Below are 18,830 nucleotides of genomic sequence, written 5' to 3' on the forward strand. Positions count from 1 at the left end.
GAGTATCCAGATATGAAGCAGGAAGAATCTGCAACATAACAAGGATATCTGCGAGGATTAATACCCTATATCAGGCTCAATATGAAGGAAAGAAAGAAAATAGTTTGCAGTGTGGGGAGGACGGGAGGTGCGTAAGCAATCTGCGGCTAGATCCTGTCTCTACCAGGTACAGCGTTACCAAAGGTAAGTAATGTGTTCATCTGATAGAGACATCTAGACACAGAATCCGTACTTAGCCTCTTTTAGGATATTCATATTGTCTGGTGGTAATTGTAAACTCTGACTTCAGGAGCCAGATCGCCAGGTTGAGTTCTTTGGAAATTGGATGCCAGATTTCTCCATGGCTCTGAGTAAGTAGGTAGACTGGAGGTGAGATGCAGCTTTTGGTGTGGAACTACTGACAGCTCCAGCATGGTGGTGAAAAGAGTTGACAAGCACATGTGGGAGCTAAGACAATCAGTGTCAGGGATGTTTGCCTGAGCTTACGAACTACAAGTGGAACGAGTGGAAGAGGCAGAAATGCATAAGCAAATATCCCTGACCAGTTCATCAATAGGGCATTGCCTTTGGAGAGCGGGTGGGGGAACCTGGAGGCAAAGCTTGGGCATTTGCGTTTTGCATTGTGGCGAACAGGTCTATGTGAGGAAATCCCCATTCCCGAAAGTATGGGAGGAGAACCTGAGGATGAAGTTCCCACACGTGTATTTGCTGCTTCTGTCTGCTGAGAAGGTCTGCATTCTGATTGTTTATTCCTGGAAGATGCTCTGCCATGAGATAAATCTTGTGGTGTATAGCCCATTTCCAAATGGCTTGTGCTAGGGGTGACATTTGGACAGAGTCTGTCACCCTCCCTGCGTTTGTATGTAGGACATAGCTGTCATGTTGTATGTGCGGACTAAGACAGTTTTGCCTCTGAGGTGAGTCAGAAAGGCTCGGAGCGCTAGAAACACTGCTGGTAGTTCTAGGTGATTTATATGAAGACTTTTGTGCTTATGACTCCACAATCCTTGGATTGTGTGATTGAGTAAGTGAGCACCCCAACCAGTGAGAGCTGCGTCTGCTGTTAGCACTGTGTGTGGAACAGGGTCGAATAAAGGCCGCCCTTTGGATACATTTTGTGGGTTCCACCACTGCAGAGAGCTATGGATGGGGCCATCTACCAACACTATGTCGGTTAATTGGCCCTGTGACTGGTTCCACTGACTTGCTAAGCATTCTTGAAGGGGACGCATGTGAAGTCTTGCATGTGGAACAATCACAACGCAAGACCCTTCATTCCTAGCAGTTGCATGAAAACTCTTGCTGGTAATGATGGTTGGGCTGAAACTGAGTGAGAGGAGACTGAATACTGAGAATTCTGGCTGCAATGGGAGAGGCTAGAGCTCTTTGAGTGTCTATGGTGGCCCCCAGATAGGTTTGCGTGTTGGAAGGATGTAGATGAGACTTCAACGCATTCACTGTAAACCCTAATTGGTGTAGTAAGTGAATTGTGGCTCGAGTGTTATGGAGACACTTTTGGTGAGTGCTGGTTTTGATGAGCCCGTCGTCCAGGTATGGGAAGACCTGGCTGTGCTGTCTTCTCAGATAAGATGCGACTACTGACACTCATTTGGTAAATACTCTGGGAATAGTGGTGACTCCAAACGGAAGTACTATGAATTGGTAATGTTGACCCGCTATCACAAATCTGAGATATTCGCGATGAGCAGGATGAATTGGAATGTGGAAATATGTGTCTTAAGTCTAGAGTAGAGATTAAGTCGCCCTGCTGCAGGAGTGGGAGCACTTGTTGAAGTGTTTCCATGCGGAAATGTTCTGACAGTATGTAGAGGTTTACTTCTCAGAGGTCCAGAATAAGTCTTAAGGAGTCGTCCTTTTTGGGAATTAGACAATACAGGGAGTATACGCCCATTTTAACGGTACAGGCTCTAAGGCTCCTTTTAGCAAAAGAGACTGGGCTTCTTGTTTGAGCAGGTGTAAATGTTCTGGTGACATTTTGTGAGAACTAGGTGGAATATTTGGAGGATTAGTTGTAAGCTCCATGTAATAACTATGTTGGATAATTCCGAACAGCCATTTGTCTGTAGTTATGGACTGCCAAATGGGGAGAAATTGTTGCAGTCTTCGCCCTACAGGTGTGGTATAGTCCAGGAGGGGGGAAGGTCCAAACGGATGTTTTTGTTGAAGGGTGTGTTCAGAATGATTTGTTGGACTTCTGGCTTAAATCCAGAAATCCTTAACCAAGCATCTCTTCTAAGAAGAATGTCGGTGTTGTCTTCTCTAGCTGCGATATCACCAGCATCCAATGCACACCTTATTGAAGAGTCTGAAATTAGTTTCCCTTTGTCTACTAAGTCCTGGGCTCTGGTTTTATGCTCAACTGGAAGATATTGAAGCAGTAGCTGTATTTCATCTCAGTGAGCCCTGTTGTATCTGGCTAAAAGGCCTTGCATATTTGCGAAGCGTCAGTGATAAGCAGCTTAAGCCCCTACGCGCTTTCTAGAAGCATCAAATTAACTTAGACTCTTTATCCGGTGGAGGAGCGTCCCCAGATGTTTGGGAATTAGGCCTTTCACGAGCATTAGATGCAACTAGAGAATCTAATGGTAATTGCCCCTTGATAAAAACTGGATCAGACGGGGAGGCCTTATATTTTTATCAACTCTAGGAGTTAATATGCGAGCACGCACAGGATCCTTAAAAATGTCATCTGCGTGTCTCATCATGCCTTAAGCATAGGAATTGTTTGCGACGACCTATGTGTGGACTCTAAGGTTTTAAATAAAAAAATCTTTCTCTAATGGCTCTTTGTGTAGTGCCTCCCCATGATAATGTGCTGCGATGGCTTGGCAGGGTAAAGGTTTGGGTCGTTATCTGTTGGGGGATGAATAGTATAATCGGAGCATGGGTCTGCTGGTAAATGTGTACCCTCTTCCTTAATATCATCATGTTGAGATTGTGGAGAATCCTGAGGTGTAATTTGTAAAGGATCTAAAGGAAGATAGGGTGGTGGTAGTGGAGAGGATGGTGGTGGTATATGAAAAGGACTGGTGGCAACAGATTTCCTCTTTAAAGGAATTTTGTAAGGAGTGTCCTCATCTGGATGTTTGTGTTTTTGAAGCAGTTTAGTGTTTATACAACTTGTGTCAGGGTTAATATAGAATTCTTTTTGTTTCCGATCCTTTTTTGGTGGGACAACGTCTAAATTGAGATTGGATGAGGCATGTTTTGTTTTTGGCGCCGACATATGATGCTCTTTGGATGACAAACATTTTGGTTCCGAAGGCTGTTTCACTTTCGGGGTGGAAAGATTTGTCTCCGAGCTGGATTTCTGCTTGGATCCGGATAGTTTCGGATCCAGAGAGGACTTTTGGTGAGTAGGTTCGGAGCCAGAAAGCTTGAGCTTGGAGCCGAGCCTGGAGGCGAGGCGTCATCTTGGTGCCGACCTTGGCCAGATGGCAGAGGTGGTACCAAAGACTTGTCTTTTTTTCTGGGGAAGTGGGCAGGGCAGGGGGGTCTTTGGTACTCACGTGACCCAGTCCTTGAGGTAATTCCTCGACGTCGAAGTCTATCTCAAGGTCCAAGCCGGAGTCCTGGACGGAGAAGATTTCTTCTTCCTCCGCCACTAATGTCCCCACATCTTCTTGATCAAAATGTGCACCAAAGATGCCCAGTGTGTCTTCGATGCTTTGACGCTGCATTTCTCGATGTCGAGCTTGACGATAGTGAAGAGTTTTCTTCGATCTAAATGTCTTCTTCCTTTTGCTCCGCAGACAAGCACAAGTTACACACTTTGTGTGAATCAGTGCGCGGATACTTCACTTGGCACTGATGGCAAAATTTGAACAGTGTTCTTTCCGTCGACAGAGAGCTGACCCGACGCGGTTAGGCCCAAAGGCTGTCCACAAAGCTTTCCGTTCTAAAGTAGTTTTCGGTGACCGAAACGATTCGCGGAGAAGTGGGAAACACATACGAGAACAATACCACTGAGGTAGAGAGGGTTGATCGTCGAGGGGAACCAAAGAATGGTTTCGAACCGGAGCACAGAAACACACATCAGAACCCGATGGTGGAAACAAAACAATCTAACAATGGAGTCAACGCCCATGCACACCTTACCTCGTGTCTGGAAAGACTTTTTCGAAGAAAAACAACTTGCAAACATCCGGACCCAACACTAGATGTCAGGAGTATACAAAGCATATGATCTACAGCTCACATGCCTCAAACATGTTTTTATAGAGTTATTTATATAATGAGTTACCTACATTGATGGTTAGAATGAATCAGTTATAATTTTTGAATGTGGTGGTGGCTATTTAATTACTGCTTTTGTTTTCCGCTTTCACGATGTAACCGCGGGGATCGCGACAACCAAAACTTCTGGAGACAAGGGCTCCCTGATATCCAACCTTCTCCCTCCAGACTCCAATGCAACAATTAGTGTAACCCCACACTGATATCCTTTAACATATACCAGAGTAGTTTCATTTATGTGTAGGATTGTTGCTGAACTGTCCTGCTGCTGCAGATAACCATGCCCTTCCCTTCCACAGCTGAGCCGTTGCTGTTCCACATGGCGGACGGTGTTGCAGAAGTGCTGCCCTGTGAATTGTACCGCAGCCCTAGGCTGCGTGACCACTCTGGGGCGCATGTGACCCCTGGGGGGTTGAGTGGAGTAGCTACGCATCGCCTGCACAGACAACCCTTGACACACACTAACGGAAAAAAGGCCATTAGGCAGCATCAACACTCTATAACTATGCATGCGCTGGCAGCTGGACACCCCAATAGGGGCAGAGATTACCAGGTGCCCCTCTTAATGAAACCAGCACTCGTCGCGGAGGGTGAGGCCTATGGGGGCAGCATGGAAGCGCATACCCCGCCTCCTCCCTCGACTCGCAGACTCCCAGATCCGGCAGGTACATCTCCTACCAGACACTTGCATGGGGAGAGAAAGTGGCACAGGGGTCAACTTTCACACCAGACAACACAGAATCTATGCAGCTTCACACCACAAACACTACCACCAACCCCCAAGCTGGTTTACTGGCACCTATTGAGAGTATATTTGATTTTAATCCTGCTCCCAACTGTATTTAGTTGTTCCTTTTGTTGTTTTTCATTGGTTGGTTGTTACTGCCTGCACCTGCCTAGAATACACCCTTTGTGGGGGTACGGGCCCTGTTCAACTGGCAGGAGCCATACTCTACTCATCCAGATGCTTTAATGTCCTAGGATGCTTGTTTCCAGTCCAGGGAGGACCTGGCTTGGAAGTTCGGGCTGGACTGTTCCCATGAGGCACAGGGTCAAGACTGATTTGCATATGGCTGGGTTCAAACTGGAATGGCATGGTGAGCAAAAAATACGATGGATTTAGGTCCAGATCTCTCTACTGGGGTGAATGTATGACATTGTTCTGCATTCTGTCCATCAATAGTTCTTTTTGCATTTGTCACCCCGAGTAGGACGGGTATGCTCAGACGTGAGTCCCGTGCTCTCCATGCCACTGGAATCCAGCTATCCTGGCTGAAGAGGGGTGAAACCCTGAAACCGGTCCTAGGATGCTTGTTTCCAGTCCAGGGAGAACCTGGCTTGGCAGTTCGGGCTGGACTGTTCCCATGTTGCACAGGGTCAAGGCTGATTTGCATATGGCTGGGTTGAACTGGAACAGCATGGTGAGCAAAAAAAACGATGGATTTAGGCCCAGATCTCTGTTTGGGCTGAATGTATGACATTGTTCTGCATCCTGTCCATCAACTGTTGTTTTTGCATTTGTCACCCTGAGTGGGTCGGTATGCCCAGACGTGGGTCCTATGCTCTCCATGCCACTGGAATCAAGCTATCCTGGCTGAAGAGGGGTGAAACCCTGAAACCGGTCCTAGGATGCTTGTTTCCAGTCCAGGCTGGACTGTTCCCATGAGGCACAGGGTCAAGACTGATTTGCATATGGCTGGGTTCAAACTGGAATGGCATGGTGAGCAAAAAAACGATGGATTTAGGCCCAGATCTCTGTACTGGGGTGAATGTATGACATTGTTCTGCATTCTGTCCATAAACTGTTGTTTTTGCATTTAGCTGGTTTACTACTACCTGCACAAGAGTGGGTACTGTGTGTGCAGGAAATAAGAAATACAAATTGTCATAATTAAGTTTCAAATGGCTTTGTTAGAGTTTGTAAAAAGTAAATTAACCATACCTTTGCAAATACCATATCGTCCATTGTATCACTCGGCAAGAGAAAGATGTCAGCGTCACTTCCAGATTCAAGCTGAAAAACTCCCTGAGATGAAGTACTTTCACTGCCCAGACCATCCTCCAATAAACTCTCACATTCTAGAAAGCAAGAATGCCTCTCAAGTTTACTACAGAAACAGGTAAAGAGCATGCAATAATGAGAAAGTTCAAGACATATGACAGATATTTTTTAGCTGTTATTGGAAACATGGTAACTCTAGAGTGGAAAAGAATTCATACAGTATACCACTACATTCATGTTGAAAACACAGCCAAAAATGTAGACAACATGTTCCTATCAACATAAAGGAGCTTTAATTTGTTTTAGTAAGCACTATATTATTTGCTTTAAGTCACACGAAATGTTCAACTACTCAAACAAAATATTAATTATTCAGTGTTTTAAAAGAATTTTATCCACCCTAGATAAAGGTGCATTCAAAACAGAAGTAAAAAAATATAATGATAACACAAGGGATTTATAAATGTCAATGCTAACAAGACAACCTTTACTAATAATTAAGATGACAAAACAAATAACATTTTAATGGAAATTTCATGTTAGCACACATTACATTTCCTCTCCTATTAAAACTCGGGCGCCTTGAAAATACATTCTCCCCCACCGCTATGCAGAGAACATTTTGATTGTGATTGACTGTGAAAGCAAAAAACGTTATCAAGATGAAACCACACAACCTTCGTTTCCTCAGCCTATTTTACAATATGTTCAGTATAAACGGTACTTATTTTTTTTTTAAACATTTTTATTTGCATTTTCATCAATTGGTACATTGTTCCGCATATTGAAATAAAAATAGAACTGTATGTCATTACATATATCCTTATACAAATTGAGTACACCTATTTGCTCTTCAACACGTTTCTCCCACATTCACAGTAACAATATTATTCAAAGTGGAGAGACCAACATAACACCCCGGATTAGTATAATCAATGACTAGCGTCAGACAGCGATTCAACTGTGGGCGGATCACAACTATTCCCCCTGAAAGCATTCCACCTTCCCCACACTCGTGTCCATTTCCTGGCCATCCCCTATGCATATAGACCACTTTCTCCGCTATCATTGCACCATCCATGTCACAACACCACTGACAGTATGTGGGAATAAGTCTCGCTCCCCAGTGTTGGACAATGCTTTGTTTTAGGGTACTTATTTGTTATTGAACAAGTTATTTACCTTTGGTAACGATTTATCTGTAAGAGACATAGGTGAATTATAGATTGCTTACCTTAGAATTACCCCCAGGCGTCAGCCTGGATCTGGAGAACTATTTCTCTTAGCAGTACCCCTGCGCGTCGGTAGGTGGCGTCCCACGACTCCACGTCCGTCGTCAAGGTCGTCAGGATGACGTCGGGGTGTCTACTTAGACGCCGCCTGCACGCTCACGTCAGTTCTGACACGACTTTCCACTCCAGAAGCGCAGAGCCACACAAGACACTGACCACTGGTGCGCACAACTTAGACCCTGTAAGGGATTCCCTATCCCTAGAAGTCAGTTCGTAGAGCAGGGAGGATGGGTGGGGCGGTAAGAAATCTATAACTAACCTATGTTTCTTACAGATACATCGTTACCGAAGGTAAGTAACTTGCTCGTCTGAAAGAGACTGTAGTTATAGATTCCTTACTTAGAATAGATACCCCAGCAATACCATTCTTGGAGGAGTGTATGTGAACCAAGTTCACACCAGAAAGTCCTGGAGGACAGAATGGGCAAAGTAGGCATCCCTCTGGACTTGGCTGTCCAGACAGTAATGTCTGGTGAACGCGTGCATGGATGACCACATGGCTACCTGGCAAATGTCAATAAGTGGGACTCCACATGACAAAGCAGTAGTTGCTGCCGTAGCTCTAGAGGAATGAACTTGCAGCCCCACTGGACGTTCCTTTTTAGCTAAAAGCATAGCAAATTTTTACCCACCGGAAATCTTTAGTGCAGTCAAGGTAGAAGGACAGCGCAAGTTTAGGGTCCAGACGGTGGAGCCTCTCCTCCTCCTTGGAAGGGTGCGGAGGTGGAAAGAAGGTGGGCAAAGTAATGGTCTGTCCAATTTGAAAAAGTGTAACTACTTTTTGAAGGAACGAGGGTCTCCAGTCCAAAGCGAATCGTGAATTTTACTGCGCCTCTTCTATCTGCCACGGCTTGGGAAAGAACGGCCCGGGCCTGAGGCAGCACTTTCCCAGATTCTATGGGAGTATCAGCCCAAGAGGCACGCGGAGTTCACGGACCGCAGTGCCAAGCTGGAGGAAGAGAAAATGCGCTTCCCAAGATGATCCAGCTTCTTGCATTACCTGTCAGGGAATGCGTCCTTGGAAGAAGAGTCTTGGACCACCAAGCTCTCAGGAGAAGGGTGTTGGGTGATGAAAATGGGATCGCCAGGAGCCGGGCTGTGGCGGAGGGCAATCGCCTGTTCCACAGGAGTCCGTGTGCTGGGCTTGGACTAAGTGTCCAGAAGGACGTCTGTGAGGGCTTCGTTGAATGGCAAGAGGGGTTCTGAGGTAGTTGCCGCAGGTTGAAGCACCTCTGTCAGGAGATTAGATCTGACTGCCACTGTAGGGAGCTCCAGGCCCAAGGCCTTCGCTGCCCTACACACCACCACAGCATAGGACGCTCCCTCCGCTGTAGCCAAGGTAGGGGGAGAAAGCACGTCAAGTTCTGGGGAAATGACTAGACCACTGGCGACACCCAATTCCTCTCTCCAGTCCGGTTCTTCCAGCTGGTCTGCTAAAGGGTCCAGCGACTTCTCCCAGTCCCCATCACCACCATCAGGACGAGAGGAAACACCTGGGATGAACAAGGGAACAGAAGTACCCTCCAGAGTCAGATCCAACGTCAATCCGGCTCTGGGTCCATCTCGGGGAGACGATGGGGACGCCGTGAAACGGGGACACAGCTGACGCCAGGGTCGTCGTCGCCGGTTAAGGTCGACCGGCATTGATCCGGATCCAGGACTGGGTACACAGGGGCCTTCCGGCATTGGGGCCAGACCCACAGGTATCGAAGGCCCAGGGCTTTCGACCGACTCTGCAGGACCCGAAGGTGAACCAGCGGAGCCGGGCTGCCCAAAGATATGGTGGAGGGCTTCGTAGAACGTACAAAGCTGGGCAGGGGATGCTCCAGCTCCCGGGAGCTGGGGGGGGGGGGGGGGGGGGGGGGGGGGCGCGCAGAACATACATCATACATATACGCAATACGAAACATGTTCTGGGTATAATGACAGATCTCAACTTGGATGACAGCATGACTCTAGTTACACTTGACGTTACTGCCCTGTACACTAGTATCAGGCGAGATTGTGGTTTGTTGGCGGTCAGAAAAATCTTGAGTACTAGGTAAGCGAGCGCATGGAGCCATACCGAGATGCTCATCGAGATGATAAAGCTGATACTTGACAATAATGTTTTTCTTTTTTAAAGAAAATTGGTATAGACAGAAGCAAGGAGTAGCCATGGGCTCCAGATTTTCTCCCTCGAACGCGAATCTTTTCATGGGTTGGTTAGAGGAGAAGAGAATCTGGGGTCCCATGGGGGCACAATGGAACGCCTCCATCTTATACTGGGGCAGATATTTTGATGATTGCCTAATGATATGGACAGGCTCCACAGAGAAACAAATGGAATTCATCGAACACTTGAACAGCAATGATCACAACACCAAGTTCACCTTTGAGCACAGTACTGACAAGGTCACATTCTTGGATGTCGAAATATACATTAGAGATAATACAATACATACCGCAAGAAAACAGCTTGTAATGCAGTATTACATGCATCCAGTGCCCATCCCTTACACCAGATAAGATCAATTCCTTATGGCAAACTTGTCAGGATTAGAAGCAATTGTAGTTTTGACCCTGAATTTGAGGAGCATAGGCAAAACATGATGACCCGATTTCAGAACAGGGGCTACAAAATGGAGACACTACAAAAAGCAGAGCAAAGGGATACACAAGACTAAGAGAGAGGATACACTTCGAGAACGCATAGAGTACAAAAGAGAGATAATATAGAGATGATAACTGGCTATAATAACTTGTCAAGTATATTACTTGGCAGTCTCAAAAGAGACTGGCATCTGCTCATAGCAGACAGATCCCTCAGTGACCACAACACTGATAAACCTACTATTACGTACAGACAAGGGATGTCCCTGAGGAACATGTTAAGTCCAAGTTATCCGAGAACTGAGAGAAATGACAACTGATTGACACAACGGAGTAGGGGCTTTCATGGCTACAATAATTGCAGCGCATGTAAATGGGCGAGCATCCACAAAACAGAATTCAAAGGACCCTGTGATGAGACATACAGGATCGGGTCGAACGTCAACTGCCTAACAAAATATGTGGTCTACATCATTGAGTGTAGGTGCACAAGAAGATACGTGGGAAGCACGATCAGGACATTACGTGAGAGAGTGGGTGAACATATGAGAGCGGTAAAACAGGGCGACGTAAGATATCCCATCGCCTCACACATAACACAATGTCCCGCACAGACTACACACAAACATTTTGAATACTTTGGCATTGAACAGACCTACATACACCCTAGGGGGGGCAACAGGGAACTGGTCCTCCGCAGACGTGAGGCTCTGTGGATCCTTAGATTGCGGAGTACTAAAAAAGGGTTGAATGTTGACCATGAGTTGCATTATTTCTTAGGGAAATAACTACAATTGCCATAACGTATAGAAAACTGTTACTGTAATTATTATGGATAGAGAAGTTAGGCATAATGTACTATGCTACTGCTTCCCATGATGAACAACTGTTACCACATACTATGTTGTGTATATATGTATATAATGTGTTTTTGATCCTTGCCAGATGACTTATGTGATATTTCAATTTTTAATAACATATACATTTGACTTTTTCCTATCACCTTTAAGATGGAAGAGATGACCTTCAAACTGATTAAAATTCCAAAGATAACCATGTACCCACTATACATGGTCCCAGTTACCTGATAAGATTATGAGCACGAATACTTTTTCACGCATTTTTTCACGCACTCTTATATAGAAATTGGCCTTAAAACGCACATACAATCGTTAAAAATAGCCCCCTGGAAACTGCTCAGAACCCTTTTCATACCAGGTTCACGATAATATGCTTATTTTTATCACTTTATGAGCATTATATGGCTATGATTATATCTTTTAGGCTGTGGACATATGTTATTTGGACACTACCATTATAATTAGATATTTCAAAATGTCCGCCAAGCAATACTTTACTAGGCGAGTCTGCTTTCTATATTGCTGATTTGAGTGAGAAGGACTACGTGGAGTCCCTCTTTGATATCAGCATTACTACAACAGGGAGCCGTTATAAGTACGGCAGTGGCGTGCAGTCCTCACCATGCCCTGTACTCAGATATACACGAGGAGCGACGTCTGAAAAAGAAAACACCGTAACGGTAAGAAATTATGGGGACATAGTATGATATATTGGGATTAAGGGAAACCGGATTAGTGGAGGGTTCGTGGTTGTTTATGTATTAACCAGTGTATTACACTAGTAAATTTGGAATACCGATTGACTTATAAAATTACGAATACTCGATGTGATTCAGGCTGTTACGAGCATCGTAGCAGGAACTTTGGTTAAAAGGCATATTAGACTGAGGACGGGGACAAACAACGAGATGGCCCCTGGCGCAGTTGTTCCCTGAGCAGACTGGGGGACGACCTTCAAGAGATCGTAGGGCCGTATAGATAGAGGGGTAGGAGAGCTCCTAGTTTAGCGAGGGATTGGTGGTAGGGGGGGACACAAAAGGCCATTTACTGACGTACACCTGTCTGATATGGGAATTATGGTAGGGAAGTCTCTTCTGAATGGAGACGTCACAGTTAGGCAATGAGTACGAGGATAAATCTTATGAGGGTTACCGACAGGACGCCTCAACGGTTACGGGTAGGGGGTGGGGAGGGTGTTTTTTTTTTTTTTTGTTATGTTTATGTAGAAAACTTGGTGTTCCCTGTGGGGAAAAGACTATAAGAAATGGCATACAAGATTGCAATCCTTGATACATATAACGTACTACAACTTTTGGACACAGCGATGCCCGACCTCCGGGATGGGGGATAAACTGCGATGTAATGTGCCCTTCAGTGTCATGGCAGCCGGCCTCAGGGTTGTAGGCGCACAGCTACGTGTGTCATCATGTGTTGTCAGTTAAAAATGAAATAAAAATTTATAAAAAGAAATCCGTGACATTACATAAAATCTCACCGGTACTTTTTTCAACAAATATTTGGCTATTACACAAAACCTATAGGACTTCTTCCAGTCTACATTTCCTAAACATTTTAGAGAGCCATGTCTGCTGGAATTGCAATGAGGAAAAGGGAGACCTCGCTCACATGATCTTTCACTCTAGATCAGTAGGCCTCCTCTGGGACAATGTTTTCTCCTTTATCTCAAAACTATTTAATATAAACCCCCAAAAATATTTTTTCTCTCTCATTAAGGGCTTCCTCGAATCGAACATCAAATGCCTACTAGACTTCTACTTGACCTTCTACTGTCTGCGGCAGTTAAAACTTTTACATCAAATGGGAAGACCACACAAAAAAGCTTCTTTTCAGTCCTGGGTCAACTAGGTATCACATATCAGAGGTGCTGATAATGTTGCCTAGCAGCATTCTCTTTGGAAACAACACCACAAACCCATATGGAAATCCTTAGTCAACTATTTTGCCACCCACAAACCTCCATAGGCTGTGGAACCTCAACATAAGATCCACAACCAGATTTGACCAAATCTCATTTGTCATCGCCAGAAAAAACACAGATATCCTGAACATTGTAAATGGTCTTACTACATCAGTTCAACTCGTCGTCTTCCTTACTGTCTCTCTACTTACTAAATCCAGCAATTTGTCTACCCCGGTATTGTGTAAAAACTTAATTTAAACTGTTTCATGCTGATGTACCTCTTCTTCCTAAACATTACGACCTAGCAATGATTTTGATACTTACCTTTTTTAACCTTCATTTGCTCAGTCATATTTTGTTCTTGCTGTATTCTTTTTCAAAAACTGTAATAAAGATTATTTTGAAATAAAAATACCAAAGACTGGCATTTCTGGTTGTCAAAGTATGCAGTTCCACAACATCCGGAACTAGAAACCTAACCATAGGAAGAACAGGGATTCCACTGAACATGTATGAAAAACCCTCTTTTCAGGTACTTTTAGGAAACTCTAATGACTATCTCTGTGTCCCCATTACCATTTAAGGGCGTAACTACAAGCCCCTCTACCCCTGCAGATCATGAGGCATATTTCTGCCTAAACAAAAGTATTTGTCATTGATATGTAATACTATTATTTTTTTTATATGTTGTATGTCATGTGGTGTCTTTTTCACAAGTGCTTTTAAACTGCAATTTGTACATAACCACTTTTTTTTCACAAAGACATCTCGTGTGACTGATTTCTTCCACCACAGATAATCACACAAAATAGCTGTTAAGTACACCCACTATAGAGGAGTACATTGATCGAGATACAACGCCGCATATATAAAGGGCCTGCCAGCTTGGCTCACTTTCAAGGGCCCAGGACTGCTTTGGCAACACTTGGAAGGGCATGGCTTACAGATAGCGACTCCAGGTGCTGTTGCAGGGTTAAATGAAGTTTTGGATGACCCCGAGACTACAGAAGAGGGGGCAAGCAAGCAATCCCTTGAGGTCATTCTGGGTTCAAGTGAGATGGGTACAGCAGGGCAGAGATCAGCAGGCAACAGGGCAGCACAGCAAAGTAAAAACAAAGTTCTTCCAGAGCAGCAGTCCAGCAGAGTGGCAATCTTTGTAGCACAGCAGTCTTTACTCCTGGCAGAGTTCTTCACAGGTACAGAAGTGTACTGTCTTGGTAGGGTCATAGGCCCAGTACTTATACAAAGTTGTGCCTTTGAATTGGGGATGACTTCAAAGCAGGCCCTTGAAGTGCACAGGTCTCCCTTTCTTCCCAGCCCTGGCTCTAGACTATCAGTAGTATAGCACCTAATTGTTGAGCTTTTACTGTGGGGAGCGTCATAAGTTGGGATTCACCCACACCAAACTCATAATGAAAGGAACTGCATGGGGATTTTCCTGGTGTCCCCCTGGCTTGACCAGGCCGCTGCGCAGCAGCAGGAGTGAGGGACACCGGGCTAGTTACATGCAGGCACATGTGTGCACACGTGTGCGGGCTGCGCAGGGGAGATTCCTGGCGTGCGCAGCCCCAGGGCAGATACAAGGGGAATGGTGTGGCAGGACTAATACAGAATTGGGTGGTGACATGTTATAGGCTTTATACAGTGGGAAGAAACATGCCAGGGAAAGTCAGTGTGCTTTATAGTGTTTATTCCATTATTCTCTTATGGGGATAGGGAGCACATGGGCTAGATTTACTTTCCTAGGGCCTACAAATTCCAGACAAGCACCAAAGTCCACTGTAACGCATGTGAGAAGAAGTATTCTGCAGAGTCCAAAGTCATATTTGTACTGCTTTTGGGTCATCCAGAACTGTCATATTTCTCTGAGTCTGCTATAACCAAGGCCTGGCTGAGGGCTGACGTCAGCAGGATGGATTGAGAACCTTTCTTCCACAAGCTAAGGCCTTCTCTCCACAAAGAGAAGATCGGTGGGGCTACAGGCTCATCCATCAGCAGCTATCACTGGGTGCCAGGCACCACGCTGCACCAAGGAGGGAAGGCAGCGAGGGGGGGAAGGGGCTTTTTCAGAGACCATGTGGCCAGCGACCCTGGACGACGCCATTTTGAACAAACCCAGAGGCTGGGCAGGAAGGAGGGAGCAAGGGCAGTGAAGTGATGTGTCACTGGATGACAGGACAACCAGAGACTTCCTGCCAGCCCCCTACTCAACTTTTAAGAGAACTTGCACAGGAAGAGGAGCGCTTTCTGGAGTGTGGTCTGCAGAGGCAGAAGGTGCTGGACCCTGCGCAATGGGCAGTTGGAAGGAGGAACCCCCTGACTGCCCCCCCAGGATCCTGAACAGCACCGGAAGAAGAGTCCAGGACCAGTGTGCAGAAGCAAGGGCATCTGCTCCGGGAGAAGAGAGGCCCAGGAGGAGAGTCTGGCGAAAGGCTGGCGCAGGGAACCAGTGAAAACACCTCCCTGCCGAAGTTCACCCTCTTGGAGGCGAAGAGGGCATCAACAAGTGCTCCAGATGGGTAGAGCTGGCTATCAGGAACGAAAGGAGGCCGGAATGGTACAAATCGGCAGCCTGGGGGCCAAGATATGCCCCCCAGAAGGTAGGCGACCTTTGACCCCGCCTGGGACCGACGACGAAGCGCGTGGGGCTCCGCCGCCGGTCACAATTATGCCCCCGGGGTGAGTCAGGTCCCGGGGGCTGCCACAGGAGGAAGCAAAGTCAGGGGACGCCGTCGTGCCTCCCTGCGAAATTGCCCAGAAAAGGGGCCAGGAGCCCACCCTGGCCCCCAGTGATGTTGGGGGAGGGGGAGTGCCGTCGCGCCACCCACACCCCCTGAAGAAGAGAGGACGGGGAGCACCGTCGCGCTCCTTGCGAAAACAGCCGAGCGGGGTGCCAGGAGCCCACACTGACCCCTGCAGACTCCAGAGGGAGGGGAGCGCCGTCACGCTTCCCTCGAAGATGGACGGGGGCCCAGGACCCCATCCCCGAAACAAAGTCGGGGAGCACAATGGCGCTCCCCGTAAAAAATGCCCCCAGCGGGGCGCCAGGAGCCCACCCTGGCCCCCGCTGGATGAGGGTGAGCGCTGTCGCACCCCCCCCCCCGAAGATGGACGGGGGCCCGGGATCCCATCCCCGGGCCCCAAGTGCAGCCGTAGAAGCTGGCGGAGTCTTGCGCATCAAAGTGCTGAGCAGGCTCCCGCGGCAGCAAGCAAGGGTGATGGCCGCACGGGGAGCCGGTGTGAGCCACTGAGGGTGGGCTCCCCAGGGAGCTCTCCATCCGGATGGCCATGCGGGGCCCAGCTAGGACCAAGCACCGCAAAAAGAGGTGCAAGGGGCCCGACCCTACCTGGGCCCCAGAAAATCGGTGGATTGGCCGGGGGTGGGCTCCCGGAGTCGAATGACTCACCTGGGGGTCCGGGTGGGACCGGACCCTCCAGCTCTGCACAGACGTGGCCGGAGGCCCACTTCGCGGATCTCCCCGAAGCAGAGGGAGAGCCGCTGCTCCAAAATTCATGAAGTCCCACAATGCCTTGCAGGCCAGGACCGGCCTGCAAGGGAAAGCCAGCTTTTCTCAGTTTGTGGTGGCCCCAGGAGAACGGGGTCACCACCACAGAGGTGCAAAGGTGCAGGGGAAGCTGCTGGAGAAGCGCAGACTCCCCCAGCACAATAAAGAGAAGTCCCTCACTAAGTCACATGGGGACTTGAAAAGAATAACCCCTCAAAGGCTCAGCCAGCATTCCAACTATTTTGGGCTGGAACGTATGTTCTACAGCTGGAGGAGGGTTGAGAAGTGCATCTGGAGGTGAAGAGGTGTAATTGCACCCGTAGTGCATTTACTAATGTTATTTCTTTTAGAGGGACTAAAGGTCACATGTGTAATGTGAAGTGCCTGTGTAAGGTGATGTCATAAGCAAAGTGGGGTTATGTTGTCAGACATTCCTGCTAGGGTGTCTGGCTGTATATGCGCAATCCTGTGATTTCATCTGTGATGCCTTTAGGGGCTGTATTTGAAATGCATTCTAATGATCCATAGATGTGATGAGTACTGTCAATGTAAAGTGATGCGTAAACATGTATTCTTGCTGCTCCGCTTAGGTGAAGAACCCAGACTGCTAGCCCTTAAGATGTAGAGGTGTATACTTCCTGGTCAGTAGGGAATGCTCAGTCAGGGTTGTGTGTCACCAAGGCAGGGTTATCTATTTTAAATGCTTGTTGAGATAATGGTGTGGGTCGCCACTGGGATGGTGCCAGTGCGCAGGGCCCTCACTCCAGGTTATGTTCCACTAACTGCATTGGGGGCAAGATGATGTGCATACATGGGAGTGGTGGTACTAGACCCCACCCCCCCCTGCGGGAGGGGTGGGGATGTTATGCAATGTCACAAAGTAAGTCCAACAGCTTATGTATATTTGTAAATTGGTGCATAGCAGTGAGTAGTGTGTGTGTTTAATAAATGTACTCTTACTTTTATAAAGCAAAGTACGGACTGGACAATCAATTATTGAGTGTTACTTCTGCGCAACTGCAAATGGCGATTACTAACCCACACCACCTCCCTTGAGTAAGCCTCAGACTGCTCTGCAACGCTACCCTCGGAGAGTCAGGCGCTACAATTGGGTGTTTGGTTCTCAGTGAAGGAGAAATGTAGTCACGTTATTTGTGCGGGCCTCACAGATACTGCCTAGTTTTCCAACAAGCATTGATTTGTATAATAACTATTTTTAACGTGCCATGTTTATTACAAAATTTAGAATTTGATCTTAATGAACAAATGGATTATTTTGTAAAAAATCTATCCGATACTGCCTATATAGGGCAAAGAAAGATACTGAAGCATGAATAGGAAATGCCACAAACGTTCTAAGGCTAAATTATCTGCTTGCACAACTAAAAGTAATAAAAAGAAAGCATTCCAGCATACTGTTAGAAGCTGTCTGCCCTTTCTGTGGGAAGAGATCTTATCTTGACATTAGAGATTTTATCTCGACAGTGAATGGGGCTTAAAAAGTGTGAACAGCTTTAGAGTAAGTATCATAAATGTGTGTAGCCAGTTATGATACTTACTCTAGCGAATTAACACAGTAATTTGTCTATGGGAACTGATAAGAGTCCCTTTTAAGATATATTAAATACAAGAGATTTCGCAAGCGCTGTGCAGGCAAAACCTAAAAATGAATTTGCTCTCTGCCAGCACAGGTGAAACTTAAAAGTACATGTCCTGCCTTTTACACAGCACCCTACCCTTTGGGCTACCTAGGACCTACCTTAGGGGTGACATGTAATAAAAGTGAAGTTTAAGGCTTGGCAAGTGGTTTTAAATGCCAAGTTGAAGTGGCCGTATACTGTACACAGGCCTTGCAATGGCAGCCCAGAGACAGGTTTGAATGGCTATTTGGTTGGGTGATACAATCAGTGCTGCAGGCCCACTAGTAGCATTTAGGTTACAGGCCCTGGGTATATGGTATACCACTTTGCAAGGGACTTCCAAGTAAACTAAATTTGTCAATTGGGTATACACCAATGTCACAATGTTTAGGGGAATGAAGCACATGCACTTTAGCACTGATCAGCAGTGGTAAAGTGTTCAGAGCCCTAAGGCCAACAAAAAGGACAGGCAAAAAGAGGAGGTAAGCAGGCCAAATGTTTGTGAGGAAGACCACCCTGAGGATGACGGGTCTAACAGCTGGGCACCAATGATAGGAGGAGACACAAGTAGAGTGGAATAGAGTTAGGTGAAGGAACAAAATAGGTGTACCAAAAAGTCAGATTTTTCTATTTGGAGCTCATTCTTCCCACAAAGATGCAATCAATTGAGATAATAGTTTTAGGTACTGTTCTGTAACCCTCAAACGTGGTCTAAATCTAGGGGATACTTTTAAACTCAGACTTCTTTATGCACGATAAT

General features: G+C 46.5%; 1 protein-coding gene across 12 annotated transcripts in view; it reads right to left on the reverse strand.

Annotated features, from left to right (window-relative positions):
- The window catches only part of AKAP13 (A-kinase anchoring protein 13), a 1,236,163-nt gene that overhangs the window by 508,042 nt on the left and 709,291 nt on the right, over nucleotides 1-18,830 (reverse strand). For all 12 annotated transcript variants that reach the window (XM_085644487.1, XM_085644486.1, XM_085644483.1 and 9 more), the window contains exon 11: nucleotides 6,200-6,336. In XM_085644487.1, coding sequence (XP_085500613.1) covers nucleotides 6,200-6,336 — 137 coding nt within the window. The remainder of the gene's footprint in view (nucleotides 1-6,199; nucleotides 6,337-18,830) is intronic.

This window comes from Triturus cristatus, chromosome 3_1 (assembly GCF_964204655.1).
Source record: "Triturus cristatus chromosome 3_1, aTriCri1.1, whole genome shotgun sequence".
Lineage (NCBI taxonomy): Eukaryota > Metazoa > Chordata > Amphibia > Caudata > Salamandridae > Triturus > Triturus cristatus.